Below are 20,593 nucleotides of genomic sequence, written 5' to 3' on the forward strand. Positions count from 1 at the left end.
TTTTTCAAGTAGGAATTAAGCAGACTTGTTTATTTTCTAGTAATGTTTGTATCTTGTCCATCATCTCTGTGCTGATCGGATTGTCTTCCAAGCTTATGCATTTAACCGCACTGCACATATTGGATGTCAGACTGTCAGCAATGGCCTGACCTCCTCGATCTCCTATGCCATTGCTGTCAAGGTCGATCTTGACCAAACTTTGGTTAATCTGTAGAGTTTGAGCCAGCAGGGTAGCCCCTCTGTCTCCTAGGTTATTCTCATCCAGCAACACATGGTTAATATTTGTATTGTTTCTCATTGCATCAAACAATTCTTTCCAGGCCTCCCAGTCATTTACACTGATTTTAGCTAGGCCCAGGTATTTAACCGTTGGATTAAGCCTCAGAAAAAATGCAACACTCCGAAGTCCTTCAGTACTAAGCTGGTTGCCTCCTATGTCCAATTCCGTGAGTTCTAAATGTCGTATATTCGGCGTGATTCCCCATTTGGAATTGTTTAGCATCGATAGACTGCTCATTAGTTCCCTAATCCCAGGATCTCCAAACTTATTCCCATATAATCTGAAAGAAAAAGAAAAATGTTAGAAATTGCAGAGACACTTCTTTAACATATGCTTGAGAGTAGATATTTCACTCACATTTGAAGGAACACTCTAGGGTCAGGAACACAAACGTATTTCTGACCCTATAGTGTTGAAACCACCATCTGGCTGCCCAAAATATAATAAAATCCTTACTTGTGTTCAAGTCTGCTGGCTCTGCCCTTTATCTGCCTGTTTGGCTGACATCAGAAGTGTTGCTCGGAGCCAATCACAATACTTTCCAATAGGATTGGCTGAGGCTGTCAAGGAGGCAGATCGGGAGCAGAGCCAAACACAGCCCTGGCCAATCAGCATCTCAACATAGAGATGTATTAAATCAATGCTTCTCTATGAGGAAAGTTCATTGTCTGCATGCAGAGGGTGGAGACACTGAATGTCAGTCACACTATGCAGCACTGCCACAGGAAGCACCTCTAGCAGCCATCTGAGGAGTGGCCAGTGAAGTTATCACTAGGCTGTAATGTAAAGACTGCATTTTCTCTAAAAAGACAGAATTTACTGCAAAAAGCCTGAAGGGAATGATTCTTCTCACCAGAACAAATAAGCTGTTGTTCTGGTGACTATAGTGTCCCTTTAAAGAGAAAGCTACACCATATTATTGTATGAGTGTGCAGTATTTTGCGTCCGTATGTATAGTTAAAGGAGTCACAAGTCTTGAGTAGATACATTTATTAAGAATCTTAGATCAGCTGTTTTTTTGATTTGCAAGATATCCTTTATGCATATTGAAGCCCTCATTATTTGCACACAATAGCGGCATGGTGAGGAAAATTTGGTGAATATGACAACCCTGTCCATTTAGTGACTTACAGCAGGCTTTTCACACACGGTTTCTCCTTTAGTAGGTGGACAATAGTCTTTGCTCCCTCTGGGCCAATCTCGTTCAGGTTGAGGTTAACACTCTCCACTTGGGACTTGCTGTTGACGATGGCGGTGGTGAGGAGGTGAAGCAAGGAGTCTGTCATTCCCGTGTTTCTAAGAATGAGCTCATTGACTTCATCACAGTCCTGGAGCACAGAGCTCAATGCTGAAATCTGGGAAGAGATAATCCATTCAGTGACTTTAGGCAGGTACACAATATATAAAATAGGATCTGTTTACTAGTGGAGAGCAGTAGGACAAACAAGTGATCAATGAGTTTTGAAGGCACTTCATGACTTGACCTCTGATTTTTTTTTTTGGTAAAATAAAAATGGTTTCATTTTATATTTGATCGTTTATGGCTTTTTTTTTTTGGTTTCTCACTTAAAGCGTCTCTGACTCCTACGGTCTTTGTAAATTTTGCAAAGATCCTACATGGTGACTGCTCTGCTTTCATTCCGTGGGAAGGTAGTTTTTACTTACCAGAACCTGTCCCCCGTGGGTGCCTCCATCTTCTTCCGCAAGGTCCTCTTCGGCTCCTGTAATTTTATGCGCCAGGAGCCGAGGTCTGCAATGTGCTCTCATACACGTGTACAACACTGATATCTATTTATAATCCTGTGAGATTGCGGGATCCTCCAAAAAAAGACTCCTCAACCCCATATCCCTCACTAATGATGGCTGAGGGCCTGACAAAGGGTAGTTCTGCCTTCTGTCAAACATAGATAAAATACGTAGGACAAAGTCCCTATGCACTGATCAGCCACACAATTAAAACCACTGACAGGTGAAGTGAATAACAGTGATTAATTATATTGTTACAATGGCACCTGCCAATGGGTGGGATATATTAGGCAGCAAGTGAGCAGCCAATTATTGCATTTCCTGTGTTGGAATCACGAAAATGGGCAAGATCGGAGTGTCATAATTAGACAACGGAGTAATGAAAGAAGGTTGCCTGGTCTTATAAATCACGTTTTCTTTTAGATCAGGTGGATGGCTGGGTGCTTGTGCGTTGTTTACACGGGTAAGAGAGAGCAGCAGCAAAGAGTTCAAGGTGTTGCTTGGCCTCCAAATTCCCCAGATCTCAATGTGATTGAGCATCTTTGCGATGTGCTGGAATAGCAAAACACGATTGATGGAGGCCCCACCTCGCAACTTGCAGGACTTAAAGGATATGCTGCTAATGTCTTGGTATCCGTGTCTTGAGGCATCAGAGCTGTTATGGCAGCATGGGGGAGGGGGGGGGGGGGTATTAGGCAGGTGGTTTTAATGTTTGATCAGTGTTTATATGATTTTTTTTATATTTCAACTCATTCCTTATGAGCATTTCCATTTTTGTTTTGTTTTGGTTTTTTGGAGGGGGAGTGATGGAGCCACTGTAATGTCTCCATGGCAACCATAGAATACATCACTGATTTTATACCAAGTAAGAGTACCCTATGCTCAAAATTTGGAATAGCAAACTATATGTGTAATTAAATATACTTATTCTGAAGCCCACCTGGCTAACGAGGGAGTTTCTTTCCTCTTCTCCTTCTGGAGTTTCCAAACCAATTTCAGGTCCCTTAAATTCTGATACATTTTCTTCATTTACATGTGACTTTGCTGCCTCCTGCAGGTCAGTGACTGGCAATGCGATGTTTGCTCTCTCTGTGTTGCTGATTTGACAATCTGCAATTTCCAGTGCTTGTTTACCATAAAAACATATACATGGAAGATCAAGTTAGACGTTTAAGTATCAGATACATAAATTAGACTGATCAAATCGATAGGTCTAGTTTTGTATTCCATTCTGTGTTCATTTTCCTTTTCTTAGGTGTGATATTTTCTATCTATTTATGGGACAAATGTTGGGACTATTTTACCTTATTGGCATCTCTTCTGTCAAAACGATGTACATGTTTAATTAGCTTCTTGCTTTTTAAACATCCTTATTTTTTATTTACTAGGAGTAACACAGCTGGGGAAACCAATGTATAGTGTTAGTCCTACCAAGACGTCTCAAGCCAGGTAAAGTGATTCATATTGATATATTAACAATAACTTGAAAACATAAAATAACAGTCCTATATAAATATAATTATGAGGACTAATATATTTGACCTCTCTCACCCATGTTGTGGGTGCCTCGCCAGGACAATAGTAGTTGACAGAAATTCTGGTCATTTTCGATTTTCTCAAGTTAAACTTGAATTCATCATATGGGATGTGGGAACTCCGAAACATACCTACAGTGCTTCGATTCTCACTGCTGTCACTGGAATCACTCAGTTCAACTTCAGAGCACAGGGCGTCCCCCTCTGCCAAAGCTGCTTCGAGTTTAGTGTGTATGGGCCTGTCTGTCATTGGTAAGAGAAAAGTCAACTTCATTAAATTCTATAGAACCATGAAAATAGAGTTTCTAACACAGAGGAGCCTATACCTTGGCCTTCAGCTAGTTATGTTGTGGCAGCACCTTAAGGCACCCTCACTTAACTACTGCACTAAAACGTTATGCTTTCTATTTAATGGGGGGAGAGTGGGCGCCACATGGGATTGGGGTTGGGATTGTCACTCTGGTATGTTCCTGTGTTTTATAACAATTGTGTTTGTGTTTTCGTATAAATGCTTACCATTGCATTATCTTCCCATTAAGGAAAGCACCTTGAGTGAATTTATGGCTGGATAAAACAACGCATTAAGGACATTGGATATGTGTCTGCAGTTACAGAACATCTGAGCCTACAGAAAGTGTGAGTCTTCCTCCTAAACCATATAATGGTTTGGGATTTCTCAAAGTTTAATGGTTTCAGAAGGTTTGCGATGCTACTACCTGTTATATGATTTTCACATCCATGCTTTTAGTATAGTTTTTTTTCAGAAGGGGTGGGTTATATTTACAGATTTCAGAAGGGGTGGGTTATATTTACAGATTTCAGAAGGGGTGCGTTATATTTACAGATTTCAGAAGGGGTGTGTTATATTTACAGATTTCAGAAGGGGTGCGTTATATTTACAGATTTCAGAAGGGGTGGGTTATATTTACAGATTTCAGAAGGGGTGGGTTATATTTACAGATTTCAGAAGGGGTGTGTTAGATTTACAGATTTCAGAAGGGGTGGGTTAGATTTACAGATTTCAGAAGGGGTGGGTTATATTTACAGATTTCAGAAGGGGTGGGTTATATTTACAGATTTCAGAAGGGGTGGGTTATATTTATAGATTTCAGAAGGGGTGCGTTATATTTACAGATTTCAGAAGGGGTGCGTTAGATTTACAGATTTCAGAAGGGGTGCGTTAGATTTACAGATTTCAGAAGGGGGTGGGTTATATTTACAGATTTCAGAAGGGGTGGGTTATATTTACAGATTTCAGAAGGGGTGGGTTATATTTACAGATTTCAGAAGGGGTGGGTTATATTTACAGATTTCAGAAGGGGTGCATTATATTTACAGATTTCAGAAGGGGTGCGTTATATTTACAGATTTCAGAAGGGGTGGGTTATATTTACAGATTTCAGAAGGGGTGTGTTATATTTACAGATTTCAGAAGGTGTGCGTTATTTACAGATTTCAGAAGGGGTGTGTTATATTTACAGATTTCAGAAGAGGTGCGTTATATTTACAGATTTCAGAAGGGGTGCGTTAGATTTACAGATTTCAGAAGGGGTGCGTTAGATTTACAGATTTCAGAAGGGGTGCGTTATATTTACAGATTTCAGAAGGGGTGCGTTATATTTACAGATTTCAGAAGGGGTGCGTTATATTTACAGATTTCAGAAGGGGTACGTTAGATTTACAGATTTCAGAAGGGGTGCGTTAGATTTACAGATTTCAGAAGGGGTGCGTTAGATTTACAGATTTCAGAAGGGGTGCGTTAGGCGTTAGATTTACAGATTTCAGAAGGGGTGCGTTAGACTTACAGATTTCAGAAGGGGTGTGTTATATTTACAGATTTCAGAAGGGGTGCGTTAGACTTACAGATTTCAGAAGGGGTGCGTTATATTTACAGATTTCAGAAGGGGTGCGTTAAATTTACAGATTTCAGAAGGGGTGCGTTATATTTACAGATTTCAGAAGGGGTGCGTTAAATTTACAGATTTCAGAAGGGGTGTGTTATATTTACAGATTTCAGAAGGGGTGTGTTATATTTACAGATTTCAGAAGGGGTGCGTTAAATTTACAGATTTCAGAAGGGGTGCGTTAAATTTACAGATTTCAGAAGGGGTGCGTTATATTTACAGATTTCAGAAGGGGTGAGTTAGATTTACAGATTTCAGAAGGGGTGAGTTAGATTTACAGATTTCAGAAGGGGTGAGTTAGATTTACAGATTTCAGAAGGGGTGGGTTAGATTTACAGATTTCAGAAGGGGTGGGTTAGATTTACAGATTTCAGAAGGGGTGGGTTAGATTTACAGATTTCAGATAATTTACATTCTGTTCTTGTTTTTCGGAAAGATGCTGGATCGGTATTTTCTTGATTGATGGCTTTTTCATCTTCCATAAGTTTTTCCATGCAGCCCCCTGGGAGGTTTCCGGGGAACTTGCAGTCATCTAAAAGTATATAAACTGGATTGCTGTTACATTGTATCTGACCTGTGCCTCTCACGGTTGCAAAGTCTTCTTCAAAAGGGATGATAAACCTCTCTTTTGCCCCTCCTGATTGAACATACTTTGTTTCATTGTTGCTCTCTCTACATCCACTAAGGGACCGTGTTCTGCTACTTCTCCTGTGATCTGGAATTAGGGTGATAAGACAGCCCTTGCTCAAAGATTATTAATGTAATCCTAACCCATATGACTAGGGGAATGAACTACGGCGGTTAGTCTGAAACAATCACTCTGTCAACAAAAATTCCCACAATACTTTTCATGGATAATGATCCAAAGTGAGACATTTTTTAAATCCTCGGATTTAACATGTATAGTGTCTTGATATAGTGCTAATAGTAATAGTGATATATAGCTGAATCAGCATTATGAGAGCCATACAGAGCACTGTATGTTATTTCATGCTGTGAATACTTAATAACATACTTAGGCCTCAATTTAATATTGTTGGATAGGGTTTTAAAACTATTTAATGTTTTTTGGCTAAACTTTAAAAATTATTTCTTTTTTTCAAAATTTTAAAAAAAATTAAGAAAAAATCATATCAAAATATTACAAAATTTAAATATTTTATAAAATATTAAATCATTTTAAAAAACCTTAACCAACGATATTAAATTAAGACCTTAATTACTTGTATGGGGGGCATGTCTATTTTCCCTTAAAAATTTCAGTTAGATTTTGCATTATTCTTTAATATTATTTTATTTTGGGTGAGCAGTCTTTATCATTTGTAACCTTTCTTGGATATATCGGAGTGCCAGGCGTTTAATAGAGGATAAACGTTTAATGCACTGTAATGAGGGGTAAGCTGCAGGACTGCCTACTTGGTTGGATTTCTCAAACACGTGATACACAGTTTGCTTTACCTCTTGTTTCTGGTCGACGTGTCTTTGATTTCCTGTATCTCCTATCATTGATACGTTGTATATTCTCTTGCTCAGAGTCAGACTCTTGTTTTGGCGCTCTCTTCTTCTTTCGCCTTCTTCTCTGATTGGCAGTATTTACCTGGATAGGTCGCAAGTTTGGTTTCTGATGGGGTATTCCTCCGGGTATTTCTGACCCCAGATATGGTTTTCTGATGTTCCAAGTGTTAATTGCGGAATCCTCTACGTTACTTGGCACAAGATGCCCGGATCCTTGAGCGCAGTCTTTCAACTGATTCTCTCTAAAAACTGAAAGGATTCTGTCTCTTAAAATTAAGTAGAAAAACCTAGGTGTATCTAATCCCAGTTCTTATTCAGGCTATGCCATTGGGCATTTTCCACCACCCTCCCTTATTCTCTTCTCCAACTCCTAATGATGTAAATGTCATTCCATAATTAAGGAGTAATAATGTCCCCAACATCTCTGCAGACATCAGATAGAGATACTCTGGAAAGACTGTGTAATAAATATGTACTAGTTGTGTCAGTGATACATAGGACTACTACAAGCACCATTACCACTTTACTGGTTTGAAGTGGTTATGGTTCTTTTAGTCTGTATGTGCAGCATTTTGCTATAAAATGTGGCACATACTGAGGTTAACCCCTCTAGTGCTGGAGGTGTAACTCCACCTCAGGCTGCATTATTGAGGTGTCATTATCCAGCCCTGAACAAGCGGTCCAGCTGTCTAATGTGAATTCTGTGCAAAGTTTGTTTTGCTTTAGCCCTTAGTGAGTCCCTACCAATCTTGCAGGTTTAATCAGGTAGTGAAACAAATCGTAGTTACAGCTGGTTGTGACATTAGTATTACCCAACGATGGTGGAGATGTAGTATAAAATCTCCAGAAGTAGACCTGTGTGTTATTGAAACCAAATCCCTATGAAGTCTATAATCATTATTGCTTTTAAAATAAAAGGCAATGAGACTGAAGACTAGAGTAACCAAGTATGGACCGTTTGTTGTTTATTGAACTCCTATAAAACGTTGCCAAACAAATACAATATGTTCAAATCTAACTTCTTCCTCCCTAGAATTTTGCTTAGTGTAGTGTGTAAGTAGAGAAACAAGTTAAAACACAACATACCGCTTTCACTGCGCTTGGCCAATCCCTGGTACTCGTTTCCCATCACCGGAACCTCTTTGGGTTTTATTTGGATCTGTTTTTGATTGTGGAAATCAGTACACCTGGAAGAACAGAGATTGTTACCTGAATGTCTTTTGCAAAGATGGTAAATTTGTCATGGATAGACATTGTACATATATCAGCAGTGTGAGTAATGCCACACTCTGACCTGTTATTTAGGACAGGTGTGGGTTATTCTCGCCACAGACATGTTCGGAGAACGCACAGTAAAAGAGAACACATCTTAATGATAACTAGGTGTTTAGATGTGGTACCTGTAGCAAGGCGTTCCTCCACTGATTTGGGTAACTCTGAAGCAGCCCCGCTTGCCCTGTTGAAATCCTGCGTGGTACCTGTACTCGCAACAGGAACTTAATCGAGTGACTATGAGTCCGTTGATATACACGCTAGCACTGAATGGAAATCCATGTTGGCGCTTGGATAGAAACTGGAAAGTCTCTTTATAAAACAAAATCAATGTTTAAAATTGGACAAGGCAAAGTGTATAAGCTGTTTATCGTGCGCATCACTACACATCACATTACACTACAATAGTACATCAGAAAGACTCATAATGAGAATATAAAGAAAGACTACGGTGCTTGTTCAGCTTCACTAGATACAGTGATCAACTTGTAATTCGATTCTCCAACCAGACATCGATATCTGGGCATACTTGGACATGACCAGCATTGACCTTAGCCTGTTCTGAATTATCCAAGCATAGATCATTAGTTGGGAGGAATATTAACTAAGCATCTTGTCAGGAAGATTTGCCGGTTCATTTGTTGTGGACTTTGTGTGCTAACAAGTCCATCTCTCTACTGTCACATCCAATGTAAACTGTGCAAACCTATCTTCCATTAGCACTAATATGCAGGATATACTAGTTGAAAACTCCATAATTCATATCCAGGGTAAGCAAACTGAGCCTAGCCAGTAACCCACCTACGGAGCTAACCACCATAACTTACCTTCAAGCATCATTCACCACCATAACTCACCTCCAGGGCTCAGGTAGCCCTTATACACACATAAGTTCTCCCCTCCGCAGGCTTGTTGAAACATTCTCACTTCATCCTTTGGGTTTACAATTTCATTGGTGACCGAGAAGCCCGTCCCTAGGTATTGCATTGTAAGGTGCACATTTGTGTGCTCTTGGGCTCTTTTATCAGCTTTTTTAATGGATTGTAAATCCTGAAAATGACAGAAAACTAAACTATCATCACGTCCTGCAGAAATTTTATTTAAGATGGAGTAACAATCTATCTTACATTTACGGACCAGTTTATGGAATTAAAAAGCTTGTGGAAGCTGACAATAGAATGCAGTTTGAATCAGTGTTCAAATGATTTAAGGATTCCTTATTGTCTCTGTAGCATAGAGCATACTGCATTCCCAGCAGTTGTGCATGTAAAAGATTACCCCTTGGGCATCAGTGGGAGTTTTATGGGAAACTGATACAGTGGAGGAGGTAAATGGTGATTTGTTTGAGTGTTTAGTGAGATGGAGACTTTGCTGCTTCTTTTTTTTGGCTGCCATGGTGAGGAAAGATGCAGGATGTGGGTTACATAGTTACATTAAAAGAGAATGACGGGTTTTGTGTGGGTTTTATGTGTCTGTGTGATATATGTAAAAAATTTTTTTTGAGATTAAGCGAGTGCAGCTACATGACTTTGATGTCATGCATATTAAGATATGCTTTTACAAGTGCAAACCTCCCCCCAGCAAAACAGCGTCAATGTTTCAGTTCTATAACTGGACTTTTTCAGTTATAAGACCAAATAGTTGATGCTATTTTTTTAGTTCTTGACTCCTGTAATAAAAGCCTCATATCAAAGCCCTATGAGTGCACTCTTACAATTGTTTCTATGTATCTGGTTGGAGTTTTAGCAACCGGGCAATCAAGTTCATGGGAGAAGTTAGTGCATGGCCAGTTCTGTTTGTGTGTATCTATCTATCTATCTATCTACCTATCTATCTATCTGTACACACACATTGACAGGTGTAGCGATATAATCATTATATCGCTACAATGGCACCAGTCAAGTAGTGGCATATATTAGGCAGCAAGTGAACAGTCAGTTCTTGAATTTTGTCTGTTGGAAGTAGGAAAAATGGGCAAATAAATTACATTTCTTTTGAATCCGATGGATGGCCTGGGTGTGTGCGTTGTTTACCTGGGGAAGAGATGGCAGCAGGATGCCTTATGGGGAAAAAGGGAGGCCAGCGGAGGCAATGTTCGGCTGGGAAATCTTGGATCCTGGCATTTATGTGGATGCTACTTTGACATGCACCACCTACTTAGATTGTTGCAGACCACGTACACCTCTTCATGGCAATGGTGTTCACTGGTGGTAATTGCCTCATTCATCAGGATAATGCACCCTTCCACACTGCATAATTGAGGAATGGTTTGAGGAACATGACAAAGAGTTCAAGGTGTTGCCTTGGCTTTCATATTCTCCAGATCTCAGTCAGATTGAGCATCTGTGGGATGTGCTGGAAGGACAATTCCGATCCATGGAGGCCCCACCTCGCAACTTGCAGGACTTAAAAGATCTACTGCTAATGTCTTTGTTCCAGATACCACAGGACACGTTCAGAGGTCTTTTAGAGGTCATAACTCGATGCATCAGAACTGGTTTGGCAGCACGAAGGGGACATACACAGTATTAGGCAGGTGTATTTAGTTTTGTGGTGTCTCTGATTAGTGTATGTATGTATATATACATACTTACACCATTTGCCCTTAAGAAAGTTCTGAATAGGAACTGAAACGTCAACCTTTGGTATTTTTGAAGTAATAAAGTAAGAATTTTATTTGCAATCCCAGAGTGTTAGTATACTATTTCTACTAGCACTCTAGTACCTAAATACTTTAGTCTCGAGAAAGGGAGATTCTCCCAAATCTCCACTTTGACACTATATACATACTTACATACCATACTTCAGAGCTTTCCGAACCTTTCATGATGATGACATACTTTTCAGACACACATCGTTTTGCGACACAGCGGCGGTCACACAATGTTCTTTTTCTCGAACACTTTTGTGTTCTTTTGTCTCTTTGTGCCCCATCCTCCTGTGCCCTTTATTTGCCCAGTCATCCTGTGTTTTTCTGTTGCCTCTCCCCTCCTGTGCCTTTTATTTGCCCCCTACCCTCCTGTGTTCTTCTGTTGTCTCCCCTTCTTTTGTCCCTCACCTCCTGTTCCCTTTAATTGTCCCCCTCGCCCTGCCAGCTCAGCCTCATGTCCCTCAATGTGATGAAGCCGAACGGGCGGTCTGCAGCAGAGGAGCCTCTGTTTTCTGTACCCGGGATACAGAAACTCCTCTACTGCGGTCTGCCTGCACAGCCACGCTACATGTGACACAGTTACCGGCATGAGGGGAGAGCTGTACAGTGCGCTCCCCTTCTGTAGTGTCCGTGCATGCACACCGTGGTTGGACTAGTGCAGCGTAGTAATCAGCACCTTATTTACGCGATACACACCTACACACTGCAGCCGACACACTACTAACATGTCACGACATGCAGTTTCGAAAGCTCTGCCATACATCATGAACTTGTAAGATAAATGCTTTCTCTTACCTGGTCTTCTGAGATCGAATATGCTGTTTTGTATGGTGGAGAATTTAAAATACTTCCTGAGACCTCGGTGTTATGCAGGCTCTTATATACGCTGGGGATGAAAGGTGATGAATAGTCAATACTGAAGTTCACTGTGTCTAGAATCATTGACGTACATTTCAGCGAAACTTGTGGGAAATTAGATAATGGTCTAATCTCTCTCCTGCCCTTGTGTGTCAACCACATAGAAGCCTGAAATAAAAAAAAATAAAAAAATCATTATAAATAATATTTCAAACATGTTTTAAACATTAACATTTCTAATTTTGCCAATTCCAAGTTAACAGTCGGTAATAGAGATGATCTGGGGTCAGGTAGCCATTTATCTTAGGCATGGTCCAGCTGTTGCACATTAAATCTCAGATGGTACTCAGCTGCCAAGTAGAAAGGGTGACTTTGATGGTCAATATTTTTCTTTCCCTTGCCTATACCGGTTTGTATGATGAGTGCGAAAAGTAAAGGCTTAGTTTTACTTCCAGAAATCTATAGGGAAATCTTCTATCAATTGAGGTCCATCTCCTGCAGACATTTTCTCAAAGCACGACTTGGTGTCACCAAAAGTGAAACAGTTACATCAGACATAACTCCCCACTGGTACCCTGATAGTCTCAGAATTACGGACTATTCACTGAACTGGAAATTGAGCAGAACTGACAATGAAATTACAGATTTTAGACTGAGTAGCAAAGTTAAAAAAAAAAAAAAAAACAAAAAAAAAAAAAACAATAAACCCTACACTTTAGCATAGTTGGCATATATTTTGGTACCAACATTACATTGAATGCAACCACAGTCTTGTCAAATGTAGAGCTTAATTGGCACAATCAATTAAGTTTTCAGTAAGAACATGTACAGTGTTTGCGGAATAAACATTGATCACTGCTTGTAGAAAGAATCCCATAGTAAGAATTCATATTTATCCCCTTGATTCAAGTACAGAAGACCTTGCTGGCCTCTGCTCACGTCTAAGAAACTCGAGACATTGCAAGATACAGTATCCGACCGTCTGCTAAAGGGCAAGCTTACAAGACGCTAATGTGCCCTCTGAATTATATATGAAGATACTAGTTCACGTTGACATTTTCATAGGCCCTGTGTGTGAACAATGCCTTAATTGGACACCTTGTGAGATCTGGCATGTAATCCTCTGTAAGAAGAGGTCTCCAAAAATCTCATCCTGGCAGAATTGTGTACGTAACCGATCCAGCCCATTCTGCGCTACCAGTGTTCCAGTTTGGAGGGGGAACCAAAAATAACTTCAAAGATGAGCAACATGAGCTGGTGCGTGCAGAAGGCAGAAGTCGAAGTTTATTAGGTGGTCTCACATGTCAATCTGACAAGTAATTATCTCCTTCCCAGCTGGGATTTTGCCATATCAAGTGCTTTCTGGCATAGGATAGATTCTGACAGTGTGCAAGGCTTAGGGCCAACATATCTGGGGGGGGCAAGATTAAATGGACACTATAGGCACTACACTCATTTCATCTCACTTAATTGATAATAGTCCTGTCTCTCCAGTGAATGAGGGCCCCTGGATTCCCACAGACCAGCCCCTACTGGAGGTTTGGCTAAGACAGATATTACACACTTCCTTATAACGATGCTGATTTGTACCAGCAATGGACACTGTGATAGGCCGAAAACGGTCAGCTGACAATAGCAGCCAATCGCAGCCACCCATTGCTGTTCAGGCTAATGCTTCCTTATTCGTGTAAGCACCACAAAAGGAACAAGCTACTTGGGGCTCTTGTTTAGCATTTAAACATTAAAAACCATTTAATGGAAGGCTGGTGCCAGGGGACTCCAGACACCATAGCCACTTCGATGAGATGAAGCATTTACAGTGCCTACAGTGTCCCTTTAACCTTCACTAGCCGAAGGAGTTCTACATTCTGCAACAATAAACTTCAGATCTGTTCTCTCTATAGCTTACCACTCTATGCATCTCTTCCCTCTTCTGTTAACTGTATGCCATAATCAAACGCGCCAGGTACAATGTATCACCCCAAAGGATAATCTAATTGATAAGAGAAAGTAGCAGGGAGAAGTAGCAGTACCCCCTAATTTGTATCATCTCATTTTTAGAGAGAAGAAATAAACAGGGAGCTTCCGGCACCTGCATCTTAAATCTTTTTGCATCTAATTTATAGTGTCCTGATAAGCTAGTCAGAGAGGATATGGGGCAGGTCAGACGAGTTGATGTTTAGAGCAATTATTTTCAATTATTTTGTTTGAGTATATTTTCACTCTTCCCTAATCAGAATTTTTTAACCGTACTATTTGTGCTCACCCAAATAGTAAAAAAAGTATTGATGTCATTAGAGGCATGCTGCACTTTCAATAGACTGCAACTCCTATTAGCCTTTGCTACCATTCTAGCAGCAGGGAGAGGACAAGAGAGGGTAAATATTGGTGTAAGACATGACTATTCAGACCCGAGGCTTTAAAAAGTAAAATAATCCATATTTGAAAAGCCCCCTTACTTTAGCACATTTTAAAACTCATTCTGGTCTCCTGCTCCTAACTTTCTATCTTCTCCCCTTGTTCTCACTTCATTGGGCATAAATGCAAAGGGCAAATTAACCCAATAAACACAGAGCCATCACATCACAGAGACTGAATAGGAAGGAGCCTAGAATATTATCATCATCATCATCATCATCATCATCTATCCAAGTATGCATTTTACATAACATGACCCTCCCAGATTAAATGTCCTTAAAAATGAAAATGCTTCTCTACTTACATCCCACGGACAGTTCTTGAGAAACTCAGAATTTGTGTCGAGAGAGGTTTTCATTGTTGTTCCCTGCTCTGCGCTCTCTGTGTAATGAGTGTAATGTGTCCTCTCTGATAACCGTGCCAAGACGAGCAGCAAGACATTAACTGGTTGCTAAGAGCTTGTTGAGACACAAGATGCAAATACTTTTTTTTTTTTTCTCTGCTTGAATTCCTATACATTGTTCCCAATCATCTTGCATGCACTGCTTCCCCTGATTGTCAGTATCTGGCATGCATCCTGATAACAAATGGTATTTAGTCATCTATTCACAATGCAGGACTTCTCCGGTTCAACATAAATTCTCTATATCCACTAATGTAAAATGAGCCATTTGTGCGTAACTGTGAACTAGTCCACGGGGTTCACAAACTGTGCTCCTGCAGCCAACCAGGTGACCCAAATCTGAACATATGTGGTTGTCCATGAGATGATACACACGGTTATTCACAAAGTGTGCACTATGAGCAATCAAAGTTAATTTCAAATTTGAGGCCAAAACAGGGAACTGAAAACTATACCTCCCAACGTTTCAGTTGGACAGAGGGACACTTTAATTTTAGGGGTTTGATTGGGGGTGTGGCCAGGGACGGGGGTGTTCTGAGAAATTTTAGGTGACTCACTAATAACAATTTATGGAACTAAAATGTAATTTAGAACAAATGATGCCTCTTATTTGCACAGACTGATTTCTAAACACATCTATTGTAGTTTAAAGCAATGGCATACTAAAGGGGAGGGCTTGGGCGTCCTCATCGGGTGACCGTCGGCATGCGCGTGCAAAGCCTACCAGGCACTTGCTTGCAGGGGGGTGCCTCTCAGCATGTGCCTTCTCTGTGGCCATCATGCTGGGGTGTGGGGCATTGAGGGGACTGCTGGGAACTCTCTGTACTGCTGCTTTAGCCAGGATATGACACTATCCCAGCCCTGGCAATAGTACAGAGCGACAGGTAGCTGGGCAGTCAGTGAGAGAGATCCGTTTTATTTCCCGAACAAAAGGGGATTGTGGGTGGTGCAGACGGAGACCGCAATTTTATTTATTTATTTCCGGGGGAAATGTGTGCCAAAATAATTTTCCGCTCTAGGTGGCATGTAACCTAGGTATGTCTCTGGTTTCAAGACACATTCCTGGGAGTATTATTCCTGTGGAGCTCTGTTATACACTCGCCAACAATAAGGAGCTCCTAGAAAAGAGAGAAAGATTAGCATAGGAAATAGTGAGAGATTTAAGACCAAAATACTGACTGTTCAGTAAATAGGGACACTTGATAGGTATTTTCCATAATTTACTGACTTTTCTGTGTTAACCTAAAATTTCACTTTGACATCACCTTGCCTGATTCAGCTTAAGGCAAACGGCCTTAACCCCTTAACGACCAAACTTCTGGAATAAAAGGGAATCATGAAATGTCACACATGTCATGTGTCCTTAATGGGTTAAAGGGACACTATAGTCACCAGAACAGCTTATTGAATTTGTTCTGGTGAGCAGAATCATTACCTTCAGACTTTTTGCTGTAAACATTAAATCTTTTTTTTTCCAGAGAAAATGCAGCGTTTACATTACAGCTTAGTGATAACTTCACTGGCCACTCCTCAGATGGCTGTTAGAGATCCTTCCTGGGTCATGGCTGCCTAAAATGCATCCAAACATTGTGTCTCCTCCCTCTGCATGCAGACACTGAACTTTCCTCATAGAGATTCATTGATTCAATTCATCTCTATGAGGAGATGCTGATTGGCCAGGGCTGTGTTTGAATCATGCTGGCTCTGCCCCTGATCTGTTACTTTGTCAGTCTCAGCCAATCCTACGGGGAAGCATTGTGATTGGATCAGGCCACCACTTCTGATGATGTCAGCAGACTGCTTGTTTTTCTAAAGCAAACAGCATCCAGATCTACAGCTTCAGGCTTGAATATAGTGAGATTTTGCTATGTTTATGGAGGCATGAGGAGCCCAGGGGGGCTAGATGGTGGTTTTAACACTATAGGGTCAGGAATACATGTTTAGTGTGCCTGACCCTATGGTGATCCTTTAAGCTGAAGCAAGCAAGGTAAATTGTTACTGTAGGACCCACCTAAGAGGTTTGCCTTGATGTGGCAGGTGGGCTTACATCTAATGGCCATTGGAGTGGACCTAAAAACTTCAATTTATATAAATATGCACAGGGACTTGGAATAGTAGGCAAGTAACTTATTTTCTTTGGTTTTTATTGTACATACTGGGGCTGATGTGTACTATGGTCATTGTCACGGCAAGGGTGCATAACTCATTATTGCACTATGGAATATTGTCTTTGAAGCTGGTGCCCCCACAGAGATCAGATGACCAAAGGGGTAATGTAAATTGCATAGTAATATGAAAAGGGAAAGATGGATTCTGTGATTAATCAAAGGCTCTGCAAGGTGTGAGATTTTACACTTGAAAAGCCTGAATGTCTGGCTTCAGCCATATGGCCTGTACTTCTTAATTGATGGGTCAATCTCTTTGATATGTTAATAGACATTAGCCATGTTCCAGTATCATATCCAAAAATATTTACCCACAGAATAATAATTAAGACTCCTTTTTGCTATATTTGGAATGTGACAAGCGCCATCTTCTTAACAAGCCCAAACATGTTTAGCATAGTTTAACCATATGGGAAGGGATTGTGATGTCTGCTATATTGGGTCGCAAGTAAGGAGTGTGACATATCTGTGGAATGGAAAAATAATAAATTCGTAGATGCAATTATTATTTCTGTAGCAGGTACATAAGAGAAGATAGAACCAAATGTTTCCATTTGGATTGATGTGGGTTTGGACACAAGGGTGTAGTTACTTAGTGTCTCTATAGATACGCCCTAACATTACCTCTGGGTGAGGCGTGGTAATCCACAGGGTATATCTCTAGTGATACTGAAGTGTGCCTTGTACTTGCGTGAGGGGCCAGAATCAAATTCTAAGTAAGTCACCATCTTTCTTACTAAAGACCCCCTGGAGCAGAAGTGTTACTTTGAAAAATTGAGTAAGTAATTAGGACTTCTGTAATTTCATCCCTTTTGTTTTTATCTGTTGTTGGTGTAAATAATTTTGATTGTCATCTATATTTTTGTATGCACTGTGACCATTTAAAAAAAAAAAAATGTTAATTCTTTATTTTTGTAGTGCATATAGATATAACAACGCGTATGTGGTGCCCCAACGGCAATCCAAGTACGCTTCAACGACAGTTATTACAATGGGGTATATGGAAACTTTTGCACAATTTATAATAAAAAGTGAGGTCCGTTCTAGTGCGAGTAGCTAGTATGTAGTTCGACTACGTGAAACAAATTAAAGTAGTCATGCATATAGGTTGAGCAAACAGCAGTTCCCTGAAACTTGTACAAAATTGCACCTGGTCTGGTGTTGAATACTATAGGAGTAAACTGGATTCATTTCTCGTGCTTATAATATGTGCAAGGCATTGTGTGAGACTCTCGCCTGCCAGGTTTTCTGTGACTAGAGGTCGTGAGTGTCTCTTGCATAGGACCTGTTGGGCTAGAGATAAGTATTTTATGCTGTACCTACATGGGCTGTAGGGCTCTGTAGGGCTGGAAATATTCCTGAGTCATGTTAATATTTACAGTAGCTGTAAATTATGGGGGGACATTCTAATTTCGATTGTAGCATGTGATAAGACTTCTAGAAGTTAAGCAGTTGTTGAGGAGTAGACGTTGGGGTCTCTGTGACGTTTGGTAGGTTAAAGTAAGGCCGGGTTAGAAAGTCGTGTTAGGCAGTGTTAACCGGTCTGGGGCTGGGCTATATGGGTCAGTAGTGAGTGTCTGTCCGTCTAGTTCTGGCCAGACGGGTTTAGGGCCCCTTCTTGTTATATGCTGCGTCTGGGGTACCTCGGGGCACGGTAGGGGGGGTGAGCGATGTTGCCAGGGGACTGTCTGTGTGGTCCGGGTCGGGTTCCGGTCCTGTTTTTTGTGGTGCGGGGTCGTGATGGCGGTAGTGTAGCCTGGGTGTGAGCCCTCCGTCGTCCTATTGATCCCCCACTTGGTTTCATTTTTGTATGTAATAAAATAAAGTAAAATAAAAATAGAAAATAGAAAATAAAATTAAAGTTGTAATAAAATAATAACAATAAGGTCGTAATTCGACTATGCAATATATATATAAAAATAGTGTCCCGGTGAGGGGCCTGTCAGGCTCAAGTCGTGGCTGCCGCATAGGTCTCTGTGGCTTTCTGTCTAGGCTTGAATTCAGCAGCGTGTACTGGGTCAAGACCTCGAGAGGTTGCAGGTATTGCCCTTCCGAGGGAGTCCAAAGGGAGATCTAAGTCTCTCAGTGCTGCTGCGGCTTCTTGCATGTCGTGTATTACATGCGTTGTTTCTCCTTTGGTGACGGGCAGTGTGTTGGCTGGGCCCCAGCCCAGTAGGGAGGTGAATGGTCTCAGTGCTGTCCTCCAAGCCAACGTTCCTCCCGAGAGATCAGTATAGAAGGAGAGCTCCATCTCCTCAAAGAGGTAGGTTGGTTGGCCTCTGATGGCTGCTTGTACTGCTGCTTTGTCCGTGCGGCTGAGGAATTGAATAATCAGGTCTCCAGGAGCTGAAGTTGGTGCCTTGATTGATTTTGGTATACGGAATATACCGGTTATTTGGGTCGCTTTAGCCGTTTTGGGGTTCAGAAGTGCAGTTAGTAGCCGTCTAGTGAAGTGCGGTAGTTCAGCTTCTGAGAAGTTTTCTGCTACTCCCCGCACTTTCAGATTGTTTTGGCGCCGTCTATCCTCCTGGGCGTCGAGCTTTCGTTCCGTGAGGAGGTTTTGTTGTTGAAGCTCTGAAACCGCCCGTTGCAGCTCCTTGATATGGGTGGCCTGGGTGTCAGAGTGTTTTCTACCACTCCCAATCTGCTAGACAGACCGCACAGGTCATCTCGGATTGCGGCCACCTCTGCCGAAATTTTTCGATGGTGGTCCTCCATTAGCCTGCCGATCGCTTCCATTGTTACCGGCGTGGAGGCCGCCATGGGCGGTGGAGGTATCTGTTTTGCCGTTGAGGGCCCCCGTGGCTCTGCTAAGTACTCCTCCTCTGCTTCGTCCGATGTTCCATCCTCAAAGTCGGAGCAGCCACCATGTAGGGATGCCATATTGGGGCCTGGGGCGCTCAGGACCTGTTTCCATAAGTCCCCAATGTTCATGCCCTGCCGAGGTTTGGCGGGCTTTCGTTTTGCGGCCCATGTGGATTGGGTGATGTAGGGGTACCCTCTGATATGTGGGTAGGGGGGTGAATTCCACCTTTATCGATTGTTTTTGCTCTTTTCTTCCCGGAGCTCCTCGGCCATGCGTCTGATCGCTTCAGTAGCTAGACTCCGCTCCCCCACTGTGACTATTTTTTGCTCATAATAAATATTCCTTTATTAAGTTCTGCCTTTGTCTGGTAAAGAATCACGTTACCTGAAGAGACTAGTAAGAATTTTGCAATTACATAGATATTATGCTAAGTTACATTTGATGTTTTTTTTATTATTGATTTACCTAGTTGACCAAGGCACCCCATTTATAAATTGCCTTGGTGGTGGCAGCGTTAAAATAGTAATATTTATATTATTATGCTTAAGTGTGGGTGGTGTTAAGTGGGATTTTATCATTATTTCTGGTCTAATGCAGACAAATAATGAACTTTAAACCCTTCACCACCACAACTACATCACGCACACTCTTTAAGTAGGGTGTGTTCGTCAACGTCATTGCTGCCACCCAGGAGTAGTGGGAGTTTGAGCGCAGGACTTATTTTGGTGTAGAATGCTAAACTTGTCTACGTACCACTGTTGCAGAGGCGTAACTAGAAACCCTTGGGCCCCAGTGCGAATATTGCCCTGGACACCCCCAGCCCCCTCAATGTCTCATTTCCCCATTTGTCTCATTCCCTCCCACATCCCCTTCATGTGTCTCATCCCCCCCAAGAGTCTCATTTCCTCCCCCCAAGCCCCTCCACATGTCTCATTCCCTCCAAGCCTCTTAATGTGTCTTATCCCCCCATAGACCCTCTATGTGTCTCATTCCCCCCAGGCACCTCAATGTGTCTTTCTCCCCCTCCACTCTTATACCTCC

The 20,593-nt window shown here is 41.4% G+C and overlaps 1 protein-coding gene across 2 annotated transcripts; it reads right to left on the minus strand.

Moving 5' to 3' along the window:
- On the minus strand, positions 1 to 14,540 carry LOC134573232 (uncharacterized). Of its 2 annotated transcripts, none has more exons than XM_063432832.1 (11): positions 14,483 to 14,540; positions 11,698 to 11,928; positions 9,110 to 9,302; positions 8,381 to 8,564; positions 8,067 to 8,167; positions 6,924 to 7,229; positions 5,878 to 6,180; positions 3,694 to 3,804; positions 2,967 to 3,151; positions 1,412 to 1,635; positions 1 to 560 (listed from the first exon to the last, which is right to left on the minus strand). In XM_063432832.1, exons 1-11 carry the CDS (start codon positions 14,534 to 14,536, stop codon positions 5 to 7), a joined length of 2,448 nt encoding a protein of 815 aa, XP_063288902.1. In that variant the 5' UTR covers positions 14,537 to 14,540; the 3' UTR covers positions 1 to 4. The 2 variants fall into 2 exon arrangements, with proteins under 2 accessions (XP_063288902.1, XP_063288901.1); XM_063432831.1 differs by having other exon boundaries at positions 3,694 to 3,806; positions 5,862 to 6,180.
- Positions 14,541 to 20,593: the final 6,053 nt, after the last annotated feature.

This window comes from Pelobates fuscus, chromosome 9, assembly GCF_036172605.1.
Source record: "Pelobates fuscus isolate aPelFus1 chromosome 9, aPelFus1.pri, whole genome shotgun sequence".
Classification (NCBI taxonomy): domain Eukaryota; kingdom Metazoa; phylum Chordata; class Amphibia; order Anura; family Pelobatidae; genus Pelobates; species Pelobates fuscus.

Bases quoted from the DNA above. Each gene is read 5' to 3' on its own strand.
- LOC134573232 (XM_063432831.1), bottom strand. From the start codon at position 14,536: ATGAAAACCTCTCTCGACACAAATTCTGAGTTTCTCAAGAACTGTCCG. The intron at 9,303-11,697 runs GTAAGAGAAAGC...TGTCATTTTCAG, and splicing joins ATTCGATCTCAGAAGACCAG to GATTTACAATCCATTAAAAA. The intron at 3,807-5,861 runs CTGTAAATCTAA...CTTACCAATGAC, and splicing joins GAATGTAAATTATCTGAAAT to AGACAGGCCCATACACACTA.